At 39.6% G+C, this 19,809-nt stretch overlaps 1 protein-coding gene across 2 annotated transcripts; it reads right to left on the reverse strand.

The window, feature by feature from the left end:
- Window positions 1–77: 77 nt before the first annotated feature.
- mocs1 (molybdenum cofactor synthesis 1) lies at window positions 78–18,529 on the reverse strand. Of its 2 annotated transcripts, none has more exons than XM_072689100.1 (11): window positions 18,221–18,529; window positions 11,356–11,488; window positions 10,894–11,061; window positions 9,698–9,862; window positions 8,872–8,933; window positions 8,422–8,533; window positions 6,495–6,607; window positions 5,929–6,039; window positions 4,705–4,825; window positions 4,262–4,309; window positions 78–3,231 (listed from the first exon to the last, which is right to left on the reverse strand). In XM_072689100.1, exons 1-11 carry the CDS (start codon window positions 18,419–18,421, stop codon window positions 2,216–2,218), a joined length of 2,250 nt encoding a protein of 749 aa, XP_072545201.1. In that variant the 5' UTR covers window positions 18,422–18,529; the 3' UTR covers window positions 78–2,215. The 2 variants fall into 2 exon arrangements, with proteins under 2 accessions (XP_072545201.1, XP_072545202.1); XM_072689101.1 differs by having other exon boundaries at window positions 3,146–3,231; window positions 4,247–4,309.
- Window positions 18,530–19,809: the final 1,280 nt, after the last annotated feature.

Below are 19,809 nucleotides of genomic sequence, written 5' to 3' on the forward strand. Positions count from 1 at the left end.
TACTGTTAGCTACTGTATGCATCAATAATGCAGAACAACTACAAAGAATAACTGCAAAAAACTTGTACAGTCTTAAGTAAATAATAAATTAAATTTATTGAAGTTTCATTGAAAACAGACATTGAAAAATCTTGATTATGAATGAATTAAATTAAGGTAAGTCACAGCTCTTTTAAATCATGAGCTTGTAAGATTACATTGTTGCCGTCAGGCAAAAATTCTCCATTCTTGAACATAATGTGATTGTGAGTAGTTCTTTACATTGTGTCAATTTTATGATGAATGGACCAATAGAAATGCTCCAAAATAAGTTGGAATAAAATCTTTATACGTTAAAAGTTGACATGACATAAAATGTTTTTTGCTTTAACATAAAATGTTATAAGCTAAATCCAAAAATGCCAAAGCAATCCTTTCTTGATTGGGTTGGTATAATGTGAAGTATAGTGTTCAGTATTCTAATCAACACTGTGTTGGAAAGAACTAGTATGTGGTATTTAAGAGAAACTGAAAGAGTAATCATCTAAACAGTGTTTAAAAAAAAAAATCCAGTAGCAAGTCTAGAACATCTTTGGCTTTCTAACTAGTGTTTCTGATTAATACAATTCAGGCTTCTGGCGGAGGATTGTCTAAATGGAACAATCAAATTTCACAATCAACCTAAAATCCTACCCTCAGCTCAACATTCAGTCTCTGCTGCACAGGTATAAAACACATTCATAAATCACATTACTGGAACGCAAAGGGGAATTCCACCTAATTTAAAAGGGAAAAAAAATCTGCACAGTTCAGTCATTTGAAGCACAATGTCCAAATGTTCAGTAGATAAACCTACACTCCGCTTTCTTAAAACTGGTGTACAATGATCTACTGAATCTCTGAAAAATATTCTTGCATTTCTATTTTAATTTTTTTTCAGTTTGAACACCGTAGCTGTTCTTAATATTTCAGAAATGTTCGTGATTGAAATCAGGCTAAAACAAGGCATTAGGAAGTGTACCCATTTTAGAAAGAAGCTTCCTGTAATGTATACTATGGACAAAAGTATTGGGACACACCTCTTTTCAGGTTTTTCATATAATCCCATTGCCACAGGTGTATAAAACCTAGCCCCTCACCATGGAGTCTGTCTTTCTACGCATTAGTGAAAGAGTGGGTGGTTCTAAAGAGCTCACTGAACTCCAGCGTGGTTCTGTATGTTATAGAAGACACTGTTGCAACTATTAGTCATTTCTTCCCTCCTAGATCTTCCACCATCAGCTGTGAGTGAGGAACCACAGAGACTCAGCCACCAAGTGTCAGACTAGGTAAAGTTACAGAGCGGGGTCAGGGCAGAGTGCAGAAAAGTCTCCAGTGTGCTGCTGACTCATATTATATAAAATATATATATATATACATTATTATTTAGTTTGTATATAAAAATTGTAGTTTGTAAAAGAGATCCACACAGATCTGGATACTTAGTATTCTTTTCTCGGCCACAGCTGCGAAAAATCACAATGTAAACTCATACATGCTGTTGCTGTTCACTCTTTTATTGCACTGTGACAGAATTTGGGTTTTGAGTCTGTGTGTTCTGAGTTTGAGAGTCCTGTGTTTGAACAACACAGTGGACAAAACACCCCGTGTAAAGGTCTCTTTTGGATGATTTGGTTGATTCTTTGATGACTTAGACTTGATTAAACTTTGTGACGCTCTAGCACCCTCTGCTGGGCTCACATAAGTGTTTTAGACTGTTCTGTGTTCCACTGTCGACGAATAAATTAAAAATATAAAGGCGTGGACGGACCCAGGTTTCTCTAGAATGGTGTAATTTTACAAGCAATTTTCAAAGGCTTTGTTTATGCATTACTGATTAACAATATATAAATTAAAAAAAAGTTTCAAAATTGGTGGAATCCCCCTTTACCATTATCAAAATATACTCACAGCACAGTATTATCATCCTGTTTCCAATAGATATTCTTAATAAATAAGAAAATCTCAATGAATTCAGTCCAGCAGTTCGGGGCAGTGTTTGTTTTAGTCTGTTGCAAATGCAGTAAACATGAAAAAGGTACAAATACAGTGGAGAGGGTTTCTAAAGGCACAATGTTGACGTCAGTGAGAGCGTTTTCAAGGGGAGTTCAGATCAGCTTGGCTTTATAACGCTTTTGAGGAAGGTTAATGTAGCTACATTGAAACAGTAGGGGAGATCTGCAGGTGGTAGTTTAGCTTAGCTGGTGCGCTGAAAGTCACCTCTCTGTCCTCCCGTCTTGCTGAGCAGTTTGATGTCAGTAATAACAATGTCACGACTGACTGCCTTGCACATGTCGTAAAGCGCCAGGGCTGCTACGGTCACCGCCGTCAGCGCCTCCATCTCCACCCCCGTGCGCCCTGTCGTTTGGCATGTCGCAATCACGACGGCCAAATGCCCCTCCTCTTGCAGCTCCACGGTGACAGTGGCATGATCCAGGGGCAGAGGGTGGCATAGAGGTATTAGAGAAGATGTGTGCTTTGCACCCATGATGCCTGCTAGCTGCGCGACGGCTAAAGCATCACCCTTGGACAGCTGGTTAGCGCAGACCAGCCTGAAAGCCTTGGGGCCTAGAATGACCCGGGCACCGGCTCTGGCTGTGCGGCGGGTCAGCGCTTTATCTCCAACGTTGACCATTGAGGCTTTGCCGTGTGCGTCAGTGTGTGTCAGCTGGTCAGAAGTTGCATCTTCGTTTGGGAACTGGGGTTTTTCAGAACCATCAGGACCATTCGTTTGATAGTGACACCCCCTTATGTTCTGCTGCACAAGACACCTCCGTTCAAGGCGTCCCAGCACGGCGTTGTGGGGAGATCTGGATAGAGACTGGGATAGACCCCTCAGTGACGTCAGCCTGAGGTGGCCTACAAGTCTGTGTGCGTGTCTCAGCTGTGCAAACTTCTCTGTGCGTGTTTTTTTAGAAACAGAAGCATACTGGAGATCAGTCATTGAGTCATTGCTTAATACTTCAGGGAAAGGCCAGCACCTTCCCTGACAGGCATGGTAAACATTTACTATGGTGTTACTCTGAGAACAGATGAAGTTTGTAGAACGAAGATCATCTATGGCAAAAGCGCCACTCCATTGTAGGTAGTAGGGTCTTGGAGAACGTGGCACCTGTGGCATTACTAGGTCTAGCAGAGCCATGCTGGGAGTGAAAAGAGGATGCTTCCTTTGCTCGCCTCCTAACACAGGCAGAGGCTGACTACATTCTCCAGCTGAGGAACAAGAAGGTAGAAATTTGGTACATTTGGTAATAAATTGTAAGGAAATTCATATTTCTTCATTTCTTCATTGCTTTTTAAAAATTTCAGTGGTGTCCTGCACCACCTTCAACTCCGCAAGGGATTGTTGAATAGTTGATGAGTTGGATCAGGTGTTTTGGGAGCAGGGTAGGCACCTACATGTGAAGGACAGGAGGGTCCTCAAAGACCAGGATTGGGAAACTATGCTTGAAGACCCTGTTCACACGTAGTATTAACATGTGTCCTGGGTGATACGGTCAGAAGTGGCCAGAACAAAGTACAGGTGCGAACACAGTACAGTGCGTCTAGAGGATGCACCAAAATCTGATCACTCAAACTACGCTCGGAGGTGGTCAGAGACGCACATGACCATTCCCCAGATCGAAAATATGGAGTAACCACAAACCCACACTGTCTGCAGGAGTTAGCTGAGCTGGCTACGCTAATAACCTAATGGATAAAGGAGATACTCGTGGCTGGTGCACAAAGGAAAGTAGGTGCCTAATCCCAATTTATTACTTAATTATTAATGTGTGCCATGCCTCTCCTCCAGTGGAAATGATGTGAGAAATCTGACCAGAGACGCATGTTAATGGAAGGTGTGAACTGTGCCTAAATGATGCACAACCATTACAATATTACTATACAAGAAGGGAGACAATTCTAGCAATTCACTTGTAACAGCACTGAACAGTGAGACAGTCTGGAGAGTTAGCTGGCTTGGTATTTCATGTTGTAATTGAGTAGATGACTATGGCATAAAAGGCAACACTTCTACAAAAAGCTGGTTGTTTGCTTAATTTGATGACAAACAACATTAAGATTAAGAAGATTTTAAGCAGTATCACCCAGCTCCAATAGACAATTAATTGTAGGGCAAATTAAATAAGCAAATGATGATATAATGAACAAATGCAAAGAATTAAAATAAATAAAATGTATTCATGTAAAAACACAAAGTGAGAATGGGTCAGAGCCTATTACGTACAGCTGTGTCACCCACCAATGAGGATCATCGGCCTGTTCTTCATCTGAGATATATTGAACATGCCTGTGAAGATAAAGACAAATGGGTAGAATCACATACTTAAAGAGAAAGAGGAAAGGAACATGACCTGCAAAACAAATCTGTAAATCCATTAGGCCCTGTACTCAACAGCGCAATGTAGGAGCATTAGCGAAATGGACCGAATCCCTCTCCATTAACAAGAGGAGAGGAGGTGGATTACAGAGAGATGGAGGACCTGTGAAGTGTGCCTAAACTGTAAGGTGAAGAGATTGAGCCTCTGTCATTCAAGCCATAGTACAGGGATATCCAAACAGTACAGAGGAAAATAATAATTGAAGCAACGACGTGACTTTGAACAATGAGAGGGAGAAGAATGGAGGTAAAGAAAAGGGAGCCATGTGGGGATCTGCTCTGGTTGGTGAATCTGTGTGTAGTACCTGCATGCTGCTTCTTCTTCCTCCCCACTGCAGCTCCTATAATCTGCAACAGCTCCTCATCAGACGCTCCAGAGCGCAGACAGTCTCTCAAAGACACCTCAGAGTTTCCAAACAAACAAACCTGCAACACAGAAGCACATACAGAGAGGTGTAGAGGGGTACAACTGTACAACTGATTAGTCATCTGTGATTATGGAAAAAGAAACATAAAAATATAATTGTTTACTCAAATACAAACATGTTCTTTTATTGCGCTACATTAATTACATTTATGGCATTTGATCGATGCTCCTATCCAGACTGATTCATTTGTAAATCATGTTACACAGGTACAAGAAAGCAGAGTCAGGGGTCTTGCCCAGGAACTCTTATTGACATAGTGTTGGAGCAGGCAAGAAATTGAATCCTAGTTTGTCATGGGGAAAGCAGCGTTACGCACTATGCTACACAAACCGCTCTATAACAGGCTTTAAATCCTTGAATTCAATTCTGCTCATTTATAGAACATCTAATTTAATCTTAAGCAATTCGATGTGAAAATGAATGTGACAGTGTGCTACAGAGTTTGTGATTGCGATTTTATAATAAAATATAAATAATTGATTTGCAAATGCTGTGAAATCTAATAGAATCATTTAAATTAAAGTCTGTTTTACAAATGAGGCACCTGGATTTAGTAATAACACTTGCGTTTCAGCAGCTTGTTTAAAAGAAACACACTGAAGTTTAGTAGCTTTTTACACAGAGATGTGAACCTGAATGTGAATTTGCTGCAGAAGCATTTTTTCCTCTGCTCGGAAATGTGAATTTTAACACCCGGTTAAAAGCTGTTTGAAGATTAGGAAGAGTATGCTTCCCTACTTACTAATTTATTCATTTATATGTTTATTTTAATAGCTTAAACTCTGCAGTTCCTCAACCAATAAACATGGTTCTTTCAAGTTTATTATATCTTATTTGGAATAGGATATAAAAAAGTACAACCTATTTGTAGTGTTTCACTTTTTATATGAGGATTTATAGTCATCTATTGAGTACTGAAGTCAGAGTTGGTATCTGTATCAGTACTTGGTATCGGCAGATACTTGAAAATCTGGTAACGGTATCAGAAAGGAAAAAGTGGGATTGGTGCCTCCCTACTTGTCAATATCCACATTACAGAGCTACATACATTTTGAGGACCACCTCATCAACGCAACAATTTCCTACCCCATGGAAACATACCTTCAGGTTGCCATCAGCTGTGATGCGCAGACGGTTGCAGGAACCACAAAAATGGTCCGACATGGAGGTGATGAAGCCCAGCTGTCCTTGAAACCCTGGCACTCTGAACGCCTGAGAGCACAACACGCATCAATCTGAGAATTAAACCATGACCAAACCACAGTCCTGCCTCACATGAGACAAAGGTCTACAGCTCACCAGCTTAATAAAATGTAATAAATTATCCATTATTAGGAACTGCATTTTCTGGTTCTGTCATTTATCTGAGCAGTCTTGAGAATTGTCTCTCAATCAGTATAAAACACCAGAAGTCACCCCACCAAGGTAAGCTCAGTAATGCTGTACCCATGGATACGAACTGAACAACATAAAGTATTTATTTTATAAAGTAATCTCCCAAGAGGACCGAGAGAGTATAAAAAGCACAAGGCCAATACCATCATTTATCTTAAGCACGAAGCCATAACAAATGGCACCCTTTAATGGGTTCCAGTGAGGAATCAACATTAGGAATAATTCATGACAGAGATGATTTATTCAACAGGAAAGTCTGGAGACTGAATGACCTTGGCAGTGCCCGTCTCATCTCCAGGAACTGGCTCCAGACTGGGCCACTGCTGCTTAATGCGGTCCAGCATCTCTGCATAGCTCACCATCTTCTTAAAGTTCCACTTGTTGCCTGCAGAGGGAGCAAGTGAAACAGAATGGAGAGCATTTCACCAGGTACAAAATCTAGGTATTCAGCAAAAATGAATGAATGAATGATCACCTTTGATGCTGTAGGACAAAAGAAGTTTAGTAAGATTTGGTGATATTACTATGTATTAGTAGGTACACATGAGAAGGCTGATGTACACAGAATGCAAGCAAATCTGGATTTGCCTATCTAGGTGGTGCGTAAAATGAATATCTAAGATCTATTTATGAACACTTAATATGCAGTAAAGAAATTACCAATTGGGTATGCATGTCCTTTTCAGGATTCCCACTCTTTTTACAGGATATTTTCCGTAGTTATCGTTATGACAATATACAGTGCATACAATGGTCCAAATCCCTCTTGGACATTTCTCACCCAATTAGGACCAAACTAGAATTTAGAGCCATGTCTTAAACGCTACAGAAATGATCTTGGGGCCAGAAAGGTTGGTTTGTTCCCCAGGACCACAGCTCAGGTGCCCCATAACAAGACACCTTACCCCTACAGCTCCACAGGCACTGACACACTTTCAGCAGTGTTTCAATCAGTTTCTTGATATTTCAGTCTAATATTGTATCCACAGAATGTCCAAAAGGGGCCTGGAATGTGACCTCTGGAATAACAACCTGACCATCAGCTGGAAGCTGGGCTAAATGAAGAGATCTGAGATTTATAGTCTTCTGTGTAACTACAGACTTCAATGTAAATGTAAATGTAAAGATATAAGCTGCCTAACAGACTCACAAAATTCATAACTCAACTTAAGCAGAACCCACTCAGTGTTTCACAACTACAGTCAAGTGAAGTAAGGGGGAAATGAGTCATTATTTGCACACACTCCCAATCATATTCACGGACAGACAGATCCTTTGAAAAATGTCTATAATAAGCACAGACATTGTTTTGTGTGACAAGCAAAGAAAAAAATTAAACATCACAATGAATTGAATTGCTTCTTCCAAGCAAGACAGAGAAGACGTGCCTTTTCAATGAACTGGTTGTTGTCCCCGGTACTGTCAGGGTGATATTTGAGCTAAACCGATTAATGATTTGACACACACTTCAATTCATTCGTAAATCATGGCGCGTGACTTTAAAGAGGGACATTCGGTTCAAAGAGCACTTGGGCAAATGTAATCTGCAAGCAGAAATGCATTCATATGTTCCCACTTACAGTATGTGTGAATCAGCACCACACCAGCAATTATCAGAAACACACCAGCAATTACAATATCAAGATATATCAATAAATATTACACACACACACACACACACACACACACACACACACACACACACACACACACACACACTCAGCATTAAAAGGTCTCAATCTCAGTTACAGGTGTCAGTTATAGGCCTGTCATGATAACTATCAACTTTTTGTACAATATGTGGACCTAGATCGTTTTTTGTTGACCCCGATTTTGCCCATTTAAAAATATGCTTAACATTTGGACAGACAGCACAAATTGTCCAAAAACATACATCTCCCAAACCACCATTCCAGCCTTATACCACAAAGTGAAGGCAACATTCTGAAGGCGATAAGACCTCTCCTCGTACTCTGCTACAGATATGTGGTCTAGCTTAAAACATGACCCCATAATAAACTTCACTGTGCATTACTTAACTGCTCACTGGACTCTGCAATAATATTACGTCCCCATTCCATTGTCAGACTATTCTTAATAATTAAACGTTCATTGCAATTATTTCTGGAACAATGTATTGTCCAAAAAAAAATGTTATCGTGCCAAGCCTAGTTAGTTATACACATTTAAAAAACTTACCATCGAAAGGCATGTACTCTATGAAGCGCACATCCAAAGGCTTCTTCTCAGTCAGAGCCACAAAGTCCAGCAGCTCATCTTCATTCAGGCCCCTCATTACAACACAGTTCACCTGCAAGAAAGTGTCAGGCAATTGCCAAGGAGCATAGTGCATAAAAAAGCAGCCAAGGCTCTGCTGACTTAACTACAACTAACCAACTCTAAATTAATGCCTATGGATTTAGAAGGAGAGGTCATGGAAGCTCCTGCAGGTGTAATAGCCAGGTGTCCCAATACTTCCCAACAAAACAGTTGCATAATAAACATGCCTACAGCCATGTAAAATTGCATGTTTTTAAATATGTATAGCCAAATTATTGTCTGATGAATATTTTTAAATGAGATATGAAATGTGTTTATAGTTTCATAGAAAATGGAAAACAGAAAACGTTATCAAATGTAATTTTTTACCTTAACTGGATTGTAACCCATTTTTATTGCCTTGTCAATCCCTTCCATCACCTTATGGAACCCTGCAGAGGAGAACGATTCATAATAATCAAAAGCTTGAAGGTATTTCAGATGTAAAAGACGTAAAAGTACAGTGACCTGTATAAGCAAAATAACAAGAGAGCTTCTGCAGTTACTCCTTGTTTCCACAGACGCCTGTCTAGAACCCTAATTAAAGAGCACACATTAATCCTACTGTTCTTCACAGAGGAAGAACTGCAGTAATTGCTATCAAAAAGAGTTACTGCAGCATGGCTGGCTAGCAAGGCTCTCCAAAAACCAACTCAAGCTGTGAAGCTGTGTCCTTTAGATGGTGGTAGACTGAGGGGTGGAGGTAAAAGGTCTTTCTTATAGTTCAATATCAACAGCTTATTATCCATAATCTAGTTTTTAATGTGTGTGTGTGTGTGTGTGTGTGTGTGTGCAATAAGCATTAGAAAACAAGTGTACAATCCCCCTCTGTGTCTTCCTGTGTACTGTACTGTTACTTCTCCCGAGCCACACCCCTCCATCTGTCGCCAACACCGAGGTAACTGCCACCCAAGGCTCCAGCATTCTGTCGTTGGCTCTTACAACAGTTCTGCTAGACCAGTAACAAGATTACCTTCTTATCAGCGTTACTATAAAGCTGCACCTGGGCGACAGTTTAACTCTTTCCTGTGATTGTTTCCGGTGTGTGTATACATTACAGTCAGTCACGGCCATTTCTAAGAGCCTGGTGGTGACTTATAAAACAAGAGATCTTGGCCTCTCAATGAAAGACTTGCTTTTTTAACCAAGTGCGTACCTTTACGTCTAACGATGAACTCAAACTTGGCCGGCACCAATGAGTCCAGACTGACATTGAGCAGGTCCACTCCTGCCTTCTTCAGACCAGGCAACATTCTGGTGAGGTTCATGCCATTAGTAGTTACAGCAATCGTCTTCAGACCCTCCAACTTCCTCATTTCCGCTAGAGACACAAACAAAGAACTCATCTCAGCATCTGCATATTTAAGAAGGTAAGTCGCGAGTTCAAACCCTGAGTAATGCTGCTTTGCCATCAGCAGCCACAGTCTGAAAGAGCACAACTGGCCATGCTCTCTCTGAGTGGTTGTGTTGCTCTCTCTGATCTGTTAGCTGTTGTGGCAGAGCTGAGGAGCCAGTACTTTCCCCCCAAGCGCGTTAGCTGCCCGGCAATGCAGTTTGAAAAGAGGCGGTGGCTGGCTTTGCATGTATCGGAGGAGACATGTGTTATGTCCTCCCCCCCCCGTACCCTAGTGTCGGAAGGTAGTGCTAGAGGCTAGTACTAGGGGCAGCTACGAACAGGTGGGTTTATTGGCGGTGACTAAATGGGAGAAAAAGGGTGTTACAATGTTACAAAGTCTCACGAGACACTAATCACATGAATGTGTGATGTGTTAAGCACAGTTACACATGACTGCTGACTTTTCTGACCTACCCCCACCATGACATTGGCATTATGTATGCTACATAACTGAACATCGCCCATCACAGAGCTCTGCCTTCTAATGCTTATCTGCTCTTACTAACACTATTATACTACTATTAATATTACTAATACTCCAAATTAATACTACTAATAATAACAAAGAATGCCCTTCAGATATAAAAAGGCTGTCTGGCTTGATGTACTTGGTTTATTTTTTTCTGCTAAAATATTAATAGTGATTTCACAAGAATCTCCATAAATCATAAAAACCGTGCGAACATAAAAAGATAACATGAAAAGGCTTGAGTGTTTTCTATCAGAGGTTTGCTGTGTGCATATCCATGGCATAGCGAAGTGCACACTCACAGGCTTAGCTGGGCTGTCAGAATGAATTGGCTTTTAAAGACATCGTCTAAGACCACGTCTCACTGCTCCTCCACTATCATATTACAATTAAGAAACTGCATTTGGTGCTACAATTTCAAAAACACCATGGTTTTGAGAAAGGCAATACAATCATTTTGCTAGACCTACTCATAACCTTGGCTTACTTATAATGTGGAGAACATCAGGGCGGATAAGCGGCTCTCCTCCAGTCAGGCGGATCTTCTCCACCCCCTCTTGCACAAAGAGCCGAGTCAGAGTCAGCACCTCTTCGGTGTTCAAGAGCTGGCCTCTCGGAGTCAATTTCACACCCTCCTCTGGCATACAGTACTGACCTGAGGAAAAACACCTTCATACTCAGTATGTTAATTAGGAACAGTACACAAGGTGTAGGAGAATTTCATCAGTGATTTCTAAACCATACTCCTAAAATCTATTGGTCAATAAGCAGGTGTTTACAGAAACTGCACAAGGTGTGTGAAACTGCATGTAGACACTGTATCTGTCAAGTGACTGCACAGAGCAGATAAAAAAAAAAGTTATTTTTTTATGAAAAAAGCCAATGCTGAGAGCTGTCTGTACTGTCTTACACAAATTGGCAACTGTGTAACAAAGCATGGATCACTTACAGCGGAGGTTGCATTTTTCTGTTAAGGAAATTCGCAGATAGCTGTGCCTTCGTCCAAAAGTGTCGGTAAGGAATTCTGAGAAAGGCAGGACATCCTTCAAAACGCGCCTGTGACTGCGTGCAACTACCAAGTCCTGAATGCAGAGGGAGAGAAGAGACAAGCAGAAGCGTTTTAATGTATATGGGCACTTTAACCTACAGCAGTACATACAAGTTTACAAACTAAGAAGAAGAAGAAGATGATCATCATATAGTAACAGCAACAATCATCATTACTAATATTAATAAATAACAATACAAATAATCATTTGGAACTAATTTCCCCTGGGTGTCTGAATGGCAGAGTTGCTTGCTGTCTTCAAACCCGACTGAAGACCCCCCTCTTCCAAGAGTACTTGGGTGAAGTGTAGTGTTAAGTGTTGTGGTCTCCATACTGTATCCTTCTGTATTCAGTCGTATCTAAGCTTAGAGAGATCTTTTGGATTCTAGCCTGTACAAACTAGCTAAGGGTATTTTCTGAGTAAACAGTGAAGCACTTCTGTAAGTTGCTCTGGAGAAGAGCGTCTGCTAAATGCCTTCAATATAAATGCAGTTTTATCTCGACTTTTGCTGTTTTTCACTTTTTGACTTTTATACCATGCCAATAGAAAAGCTTCAGGTTAACCTTGAATGAAATCTTTTTGTTAGACATTTTTTCCTCCTCCTGTAAAGATGCCATTTTGAAGATACACTGTTTCTGTGTGAGAACGCTATGTGCAGAATTTCACTTTGTACTGAAATGAGGCTTAAAGGCATTAAAAATGAACATGCACTGCCTCAATGCCATCCAAACCAAATCATCAATCTTGTAATTTATAATCAGAATATTGTTGTAATTAACACAATTAAACTTTTTAATAGATGGGTACCACTTATATATACACTATATATATACACACACACATACACACACATTGAAGATGTGAGAACACTATGTGCAGAAATGAGGCTTAAAGCAATTAATAATGAACACGCACTGCCTCAATGCCATCAACATCATACTGAACACTGAATACTCCATAGGTCAGCAAAGAGAAGAAATATGATAGACTTAAATAGGACATGATTTCATTCCCTCATCTGATCAACAGACTGTAAAGGCAGGAAGTGAAAAATCAAGGACGCAATTTAACTTTGTAATAGATGGATATCACTTTTTTTTATATATTTTAAAAGATTCATATGAAGCTAAACCACTGTATAACCTCCTATATTCAGCACCACTGTCATTCAGTTCACAGCCTTTCCCCTGAGCGGACAGTGATCCCGTGCTGTTATAACCTACTGGTCAACTTTACAGTTTACGGTACAGGTTTGCGATGAAGTTCCTGTACACTCAGTGTCCACTATCTAAAGTAATGGTCGTCAAACCAGTCCAGACAGTACAGGTCTTTGCTGGGTCTCTGTGAAGGCTTGGAGCAAAAATCTGGACCTTCCACAGGGGCCCAAAGACGTGGTAAGGAATGAGGATAGAGTACTGTGAAATCATAAAACACCTTATTATTCAAAAAAAGCTTGTGTCTCCAAAAATGGCAACTTTGCAACCATTAGATTCACTCCGCAAAAAAGTGAAAATGTCAAAAATGAAAATAAGATTTTTTTTGCGTTACAGTGACAATGTATATCACAATATTGTACATGTATATGGAATAGTTCTGGCCACACAAGCTAATTTCCTGAAAATTTCCTGAAAAGAATTCCAATAGGGCTGGGCAGTATCATGAAAACGCTACATAAAGATATCTAGACATTTTTAACAATACACAATATTTATATATACACATTTACATCACAGGCTAAATAAATCATTAGTAACATACTCTCCCTCACTGAGTACAGTGATTATTACTCAACATCTGCTGCTCTTCATCCAATTAAACCAGTCTAATTACACTATTAGTAATGAAACCTGCAGCTGAACAGTGTCCTCGATAGGCTTAGAAAAGCATATAGTTATTACGATAACAAATTTAATCACAATACAATAAAATATCGTCATATTGCCCAGCTCTACATTCTAACCGTGTCTTTATTTTATATAACAGCATGCCCCCCTCCCCACAGATACTGTATCACTCCGCTGAACGCCATAGCTATAACTCACTTTGATTTATTATTAAAAGTATTTATTTTCCTAACCTTTTTTCCTCCAATAAGCATTGACAAAAAGGATGAGGTAATAATTCTCATTTTTATTTTTAATATGGGCATATCCCTACTTTCAGCTATTGGTCACAGCAAAGCTTTCCAGCCCTGCTCCTTCAGTACCTTCCGCTCTGCACATTCTACTGTTCTTTCCAGCTCCAGATACACCAGTTTCAACTAGTCAGCTTACATCCGAGATGCATCTGTAATGCAGGGCATTCAACATCGTTTGAGAGCAAACTGATCATTTATAATCATTTAACAGCTCTTCTTATTGGTCACGCATTTCTGACAGGCTGCTGTGGTCACACTGCTCGAAGCCTCAGCATTCTGTGAAGGCGCTGATTTACTCTGTGGTTTTGCAGCGTCACATGATTAGCATGTTCCCGTGGTCAAGGACTCAAGATTATGGTCAGCTTAGCATAGAGCAGGTTTAAACACAATAATAATCTTTAGCTTAAGATAAAGGTTAAGAGCATGGCTGCTGCCCAGACTTCATTAAGAGCCTTCAACTCGTCTTGGTGTTCCCGGTTATGTAAAAGCCTGGAATAGAAGTGCTGCTGAAGGCCTGGTTTGAAGGAACTGCTGACTAAATTGCATAACGTCAAGCCCAGAATAGGGGAAACAATTTGTTCTACTCAGTTGGGTTGAGTGTTTTCAAATGATAATTGTACTCAGCTTTAATTCCTTTCCTGGATTTAAAATCTATCCTAATCCACTGGATTGGCATGAGGGCCACTTACCTGTTGCTGGCACTGTTCAGTCTGGAGTTTCAGCTCTCTAAAAGATCTCAATTAATGAATTACTGTTTAATTACTGTTCTTGGTGAAATCTCTTAACTAGTGCTGGACAATATGACAATATTGTATCGTAATGTGATAAATTTTGTTATTGTGATACACAATACACTTTTTTAAGCATATGGAGGATACTGTTAGCAGGGATGCACCAATCCAATATTAGGATCAGGTATCAGTCACGATATTAACAAAATTATCTGGATCCGGTTTCGGATAATTAGGACAATCCATGAAACCAATTCTTTTCTTTTCCTTTCCTTAATTTGTAATGGTGTGAGACTGCACTAAATGTGCAAATAAATAAATGACAAATGGTAATTTAGCACATTTATACCTATGTGTTAAATTGTTATATTATAGAAAGTAATGTTTAAGTCAATCCTGATGCCTTAAGTCTTGCCCACATGGTGAGGTGTACAGTTTATTAATTCAGCATTGGCATCAGGTATCGCCCGATATGCAAAGTTTATGTATCGTGTCGAAACTGAAAAAGCCAGATCGGTGCATCACTAACTGTTAGAGCCTAATAAACACTGATCAGCTGCAGGTTTCATTACTAACAGTGTAATTAAACTGGTTTAATCAGAAGAAGAGCAGCAGATGTTGAGTAATAATCACTGTATTTAGTCTGGGAGAGTATCTGAATAGTAGTTTTTAAAGGATCTGTCGCTACTGATGTTTTTAGTCTGTGATTACATGTATTGTGATAAGTATTGTGTTGTACTCTTACGATACTTTGAGGGACCTTCAAGGCTGAAGGACATCCAAAAGTTCCTCAAGGATCTAGTCCTTTTAACAGTGTGTGTGCTGCACATTTTCCACAATAAGATCTGTTGTGAAACATTACAGCACAGTATGCTATTGGGAGAACATCACAGATATCTTCAGTACTTTAAGATGATGAAGAACATATAATAAACTATGGGCCATTAAAAGGTTGTCTATTACAAACATGGTTCTTTATGGAACCCAAAGTGTATATATGCATATATCATAACCTTTGCCCGTATTATTTAAAGACATCTGTGCAAACATCTCACTTCTCAAGCAAGAACTTGAAAATAATGATATCCCTGGAGTTTTTGAGAGGCCTAACAGAGCCTAAACCAAGATGTCCCAGTGAAGCAGACAATATATGCTACAGTACCAACACCACTGACACCCTTTGGCTTGTTTACCTGCAGAGCTTGGGGTTTAGCTACTGTGAGCTCAGTGTAAGCTGAAGTCATGTACACATAACCTTTGCCCTTTTCTAAAAAAAAAAAAATTCTCACTTCTTCTGCACCCTGTGAAAAAGTAGCTTGAAAATAATAATAATAATAATAATAATAAAAGGCATTAATTAGATGACTACAAGACTCATTGGTGTTGGGTAAGATCATAAAACCAAATTCACACCACTGAGAGACCCTAAAAGAGCCTAGTGGACAATGGACAGTGGACAATGATGACCACAAACAGGCCAAGGGTCATTTTAAGAGTGCTTAAGGGGCTTAAAAGAGCCTAAACAGTGGACAATAATGACCACAAACAGGCCAAGGGTCATTTTAAGAGTGCTTAAGAGGCCTAAAAGAGCCTAAACAGTGGACAATAATGACCACAAACAGGCCAAGGGTCATTTTAAGAGTGCTTAAGGGGCCTAAAAGAGCCTGAACAGTGGACAATAATGACCACAAACAGGCCAAGGGTCATTTTAAGAGTGCTTAAGGGGCCTAAAAGAGCCTAAACAGTGGACAATGATGACCACAAACAGGCCAAGGGTCATTTTAAGAGTGCTTAAGGGGCCTAAAAGAGCCTAAACAGTGGACAATAATGACCACAAACAGGCCAAGGGTCATTTTAAGAGTGCTTAAGGGGCTTAAAAGAGCCTAAACAGTGGACCATGATGACCACAAACAGGCCAAGGGTCATTTTAAGAGTGCTTAAGGGGCCTAAAAGAGCCTAAATAGTGGACAATAATGACCACAAACAGGCCAAGGGTCATTTTAAGAGTGCTTAAGGGGCCTAAAAGAGCCTGAACAGTGGACAGTGATGACCACAAACAGGCCAAGGGTCATTTTAAGAGTGCTTAAGAGGCCTAAAAGAGCCTAAACAGTGGACCATGATGACCACAAACAGGCCAAGGGTCATTTTAAGAGTGCTTAAGGGGCTTAAAAGAGCCTAAACAGTGGACAATAATGACCACAAACAGGCCAAGGGTCATTTTAAGAGTGCTTAAGAGGCCTAAAAGAGCCTAAACAGTGGACAATAATGACCACAAACAGGCCAAGGGTCATTTTAAGAGTGCTTAAGGGGCTTAAAAGAGCCTAAACAGTGGACAATAATGACCACAAACAGGCCAAGGGTCATTTTAAGAGTGCTTAATGGGCCTAAAAGAGCCTAAACAGTGGACAGTGATGACCACAAACAGGCCAAGGGTCATTTTAAGAGTGCTTAAGGGGCCTAAAAGAGCCTAAACAGTGGACAATAATGACCACAAACAGGCCAAGGGTCATTTTGAGAGTGCTTAAGAGGCCTAAAAGAGCCTAAACAGTGGACAATAATGACCACAAACAGGCCAAGGGTCATTTTAAGAGTGCTTAAGGGGCCTAAAAGAGCCTAAACAGTGGACAATAATGACCACAAACAGGCCAAGGGTCATTTTAAGAGTGCTTAAGGGGCCTAAAAGAGCCTAAACAGTGGACAGTAATGACCACAAACAGGCCAAGGGTCATTTTAAGAGTGCTTAAGGGGCTTAAAAGAGCCTAAACAGTGGACCATGATGACCACAAACAGGCCAAGGGTCATTTTAAGAGTGCTTAAGGGGCTTAAAAGAGCCTAAACAGTGGACCATGATGACCACAAACAGGCCAAGGGTCATTTTAAGAGTGCTTAAGGGGCCTAAAAGAGCCTAAATAGTGGACAATAATGACCACAAACAGGCCAAGGGTCATTTTAAGAGTGCTTAAGGGGCCTAAAAGAGCCTGAACAGTGGACAGTGATGACCACAAACAGGCCAAGGGTCATTTTAAGAGTGCTTAAGGGGCCTAAAAGAGCCTAAACAGTGGACAATAATGACCACAAACAGGCCAAGGGTCATTTTGAGAGTGCTTAAGAGGCCTAAAAGAGCCTAAACAGTGGACAATAATGACCACAAACAGGCCAAGGGTCATTTTAAGAGTGCTTAAGGGGCTTAAAAGAGCCTAAACAGTGGACCATGATGACCACAAACAGGCCAAGGGTCATTTTAAGAGTGCTTAAGAGGCCTAAAAGAGCCTAAACAGTGGACAATAATAGATAGATAGATAGATCACTTTATTTATCCCACAGGGAAAGTCAGTTTTTACAGCAGCAAAATCAAACAAGAGAGCAGCATGATAGAGGCATAAAAGCGTAAAAGTGTAAAAGTGATTGTAGTGCAGTAATAATTACATTAATATAATGTAATATACAGAATGAATTATGTGTAATGTAACAGTGCAGTAACAGTAACTACATTAATATAATGTAGTGATGTAAGGCATCCTGGGGTATCATTACAGTATAGAGTTTAAAGTGGCAGTGCAGATGACAGAGCTGTGTGGCAGTACATACTGATGAACAGAAAAAGTGTCCGATTGAGAAACAGCGGGACCACAAACAGGCCAAGGGTCATTTTAAGAGTGCTTAAGAGGCCTAAAAGAGCCTAAACAGTGGACAATAATGACCACAAACAGGCCAAGGGTCATTTTAAGAGTGCTTAAGGGGCTTAAAAGAGCCTAAACAGTGGACCATAATGACCACAAACAGCCGGACAGGATTAACACCAGGGGAAAGCATGCCAAGTTGCCCAAGAGTACCAGGACCAAATGTGCAGCAGTCCTAGTACTAGCACTAGCCTAAACTCAAACCTTTAGAGTTTACCTGCACAGGCTGGGGTTTGGCCTCTGTCAGCTCAGGGTAAGTGGAGGTCCTCTGCTCTGCAGGCTGGTTCTCCTCTTTAGTAATACCCGAATAGCAGCGCTGCAGTCTGTCTGCTGCTGCTGACACTCTCACCGTGCGCAGGGCCTGGCCTGCGTGTGTCCTGGAGATAAGCCGATAACACCGGCTGCTGGTGAAAGCCATGTCAGACCAGGGCTCTCCGGCTCAGCGACGACACGGAGGGTACCGCTACTTTCTCCATGTGAAGCTGAAGTTCACCAGCGAGACCGTGTTGACTTGCCTTTCACTCCAGCGACATGAGCGGAGGAGGAGGGTCGCTGTTCCGCCAATCAGCTGCGCCACGTGGTGCATTGTGGGGAATGTAGTTCATTAGCATTAGTCAACTGTATACCAACTGTAGTCCACTCTTAAAACACCAGGCTTTTTCACCTCAGACATGCTGATGGATAAGGGGGATGGTGCCACTTGTAACACTAAACAGCAGCATGAAAATATATAAATTAAATATATAAAGTGCACCAAACTCTATATTTAACTCTACAGTCAATAGACACCAGAGAGTATAGACTACATTTACAAATTATTCTATGAAATAGAAGGATAGGCCATTTGGGTATCATGTCTAATTAATCTATATGGATTCACATCACACGTTGCAGCTGTAGGGCCATCAGCATGGTGAAGGACCCCTCCTCTCACCCTTCACATGGACTCTTTTCACTGCTGCTGTCTGGCAGAAGATACAGGAGCATCCATGCTGTCACTGCACGGTTCTGCAATAGCTTTATCCCACAAGATTTCAGACAAGGCTTTTAAACAACAGAGATTGAATAATAATAATAATAATAATAATATAATATAATATAATATAATATAATATAATATAATATAATATAACAATAATAACATAATAATAATAATAATATATAATAATAATAATATATAATAATAATAATATATAATAATATAATATAATATAATATAATAGAAATAATATATAATAATAATAATATATAATAATATAATAATAATATAATATGATACAATATAATATAATATATAATAATAATAATAATAATAATAATATAATAATATAATATAATATAATATAACAATAATAACATAATAATAATAATAATATATAATAATAATTATATAATAATAATATAATATAATATAATATAATATAATATAATATAATATAATATAATAGAAATAATATATAATAATAATATATAATAATATAATAATAATATAATATGATACAATATAATATAATATATAATAATAATAATAATAATAATAATATAATGTCACTGCATGTAAAAAATTCTAATTAAAAAATTCTCCTTTATGAACATGAATAAATGACTCAAACTGCAAAACCTACTTGTGAGGCACAGCCATAATAATTATTTCAGATTACTAAACATAACCATATGAAGTTAAAAATAAACCCACCACAGCAGTTCAACAATTAGTGTTTTACACTGAAAGGACACTTTGCTGTTTGTACACTAGAGGGCAGCAGCAGCTTTCCCTCTCTATGAAGAGCCATTAGTGTTGGACAC

This window comes from Salminus brasiliensis, chromosome 10 (assembly GCF_030463535.1).
Source record: "Salminus brasiliensis chromosome 10, fSalBra1.hap2, whole genome shotgun sequence".
NCBI classification, from domain to species: Eukaryota; Metazoa; Chordata; class Actinopteri; order Characiformes; family Bryconidae; genus Salminus; species Salminus brasiliensis.

What these genes read in the sequence shown, in the direction of transcription:
- mocs1 (XM_072689100.1), bottom strand. Translation starts at nt 18,421, where the DNA reads ATGGCTTTCACCAGCAGCCGGTGTTATCGGCTTATCTCCAGGACACAC. An exon ending in CCAAACCCCAGCCTGTGCAG is followed by an intron (nt 11,489 to 18,220) that starts GTAAACTCTAAA and finishes CTCTGCATTCAG; the next exon opens with GACTTGGTAGTTGCACGCAG. An exon ending in ATGAGACGGGCACTGCCAAG is followed by an intron (nt 6,040 to 6,494) that starts GTCATTCAGTCT and finishes TTGTGCTCTCAG; the next exon opens with GCGTTCAGAGTGCCAGGGTT.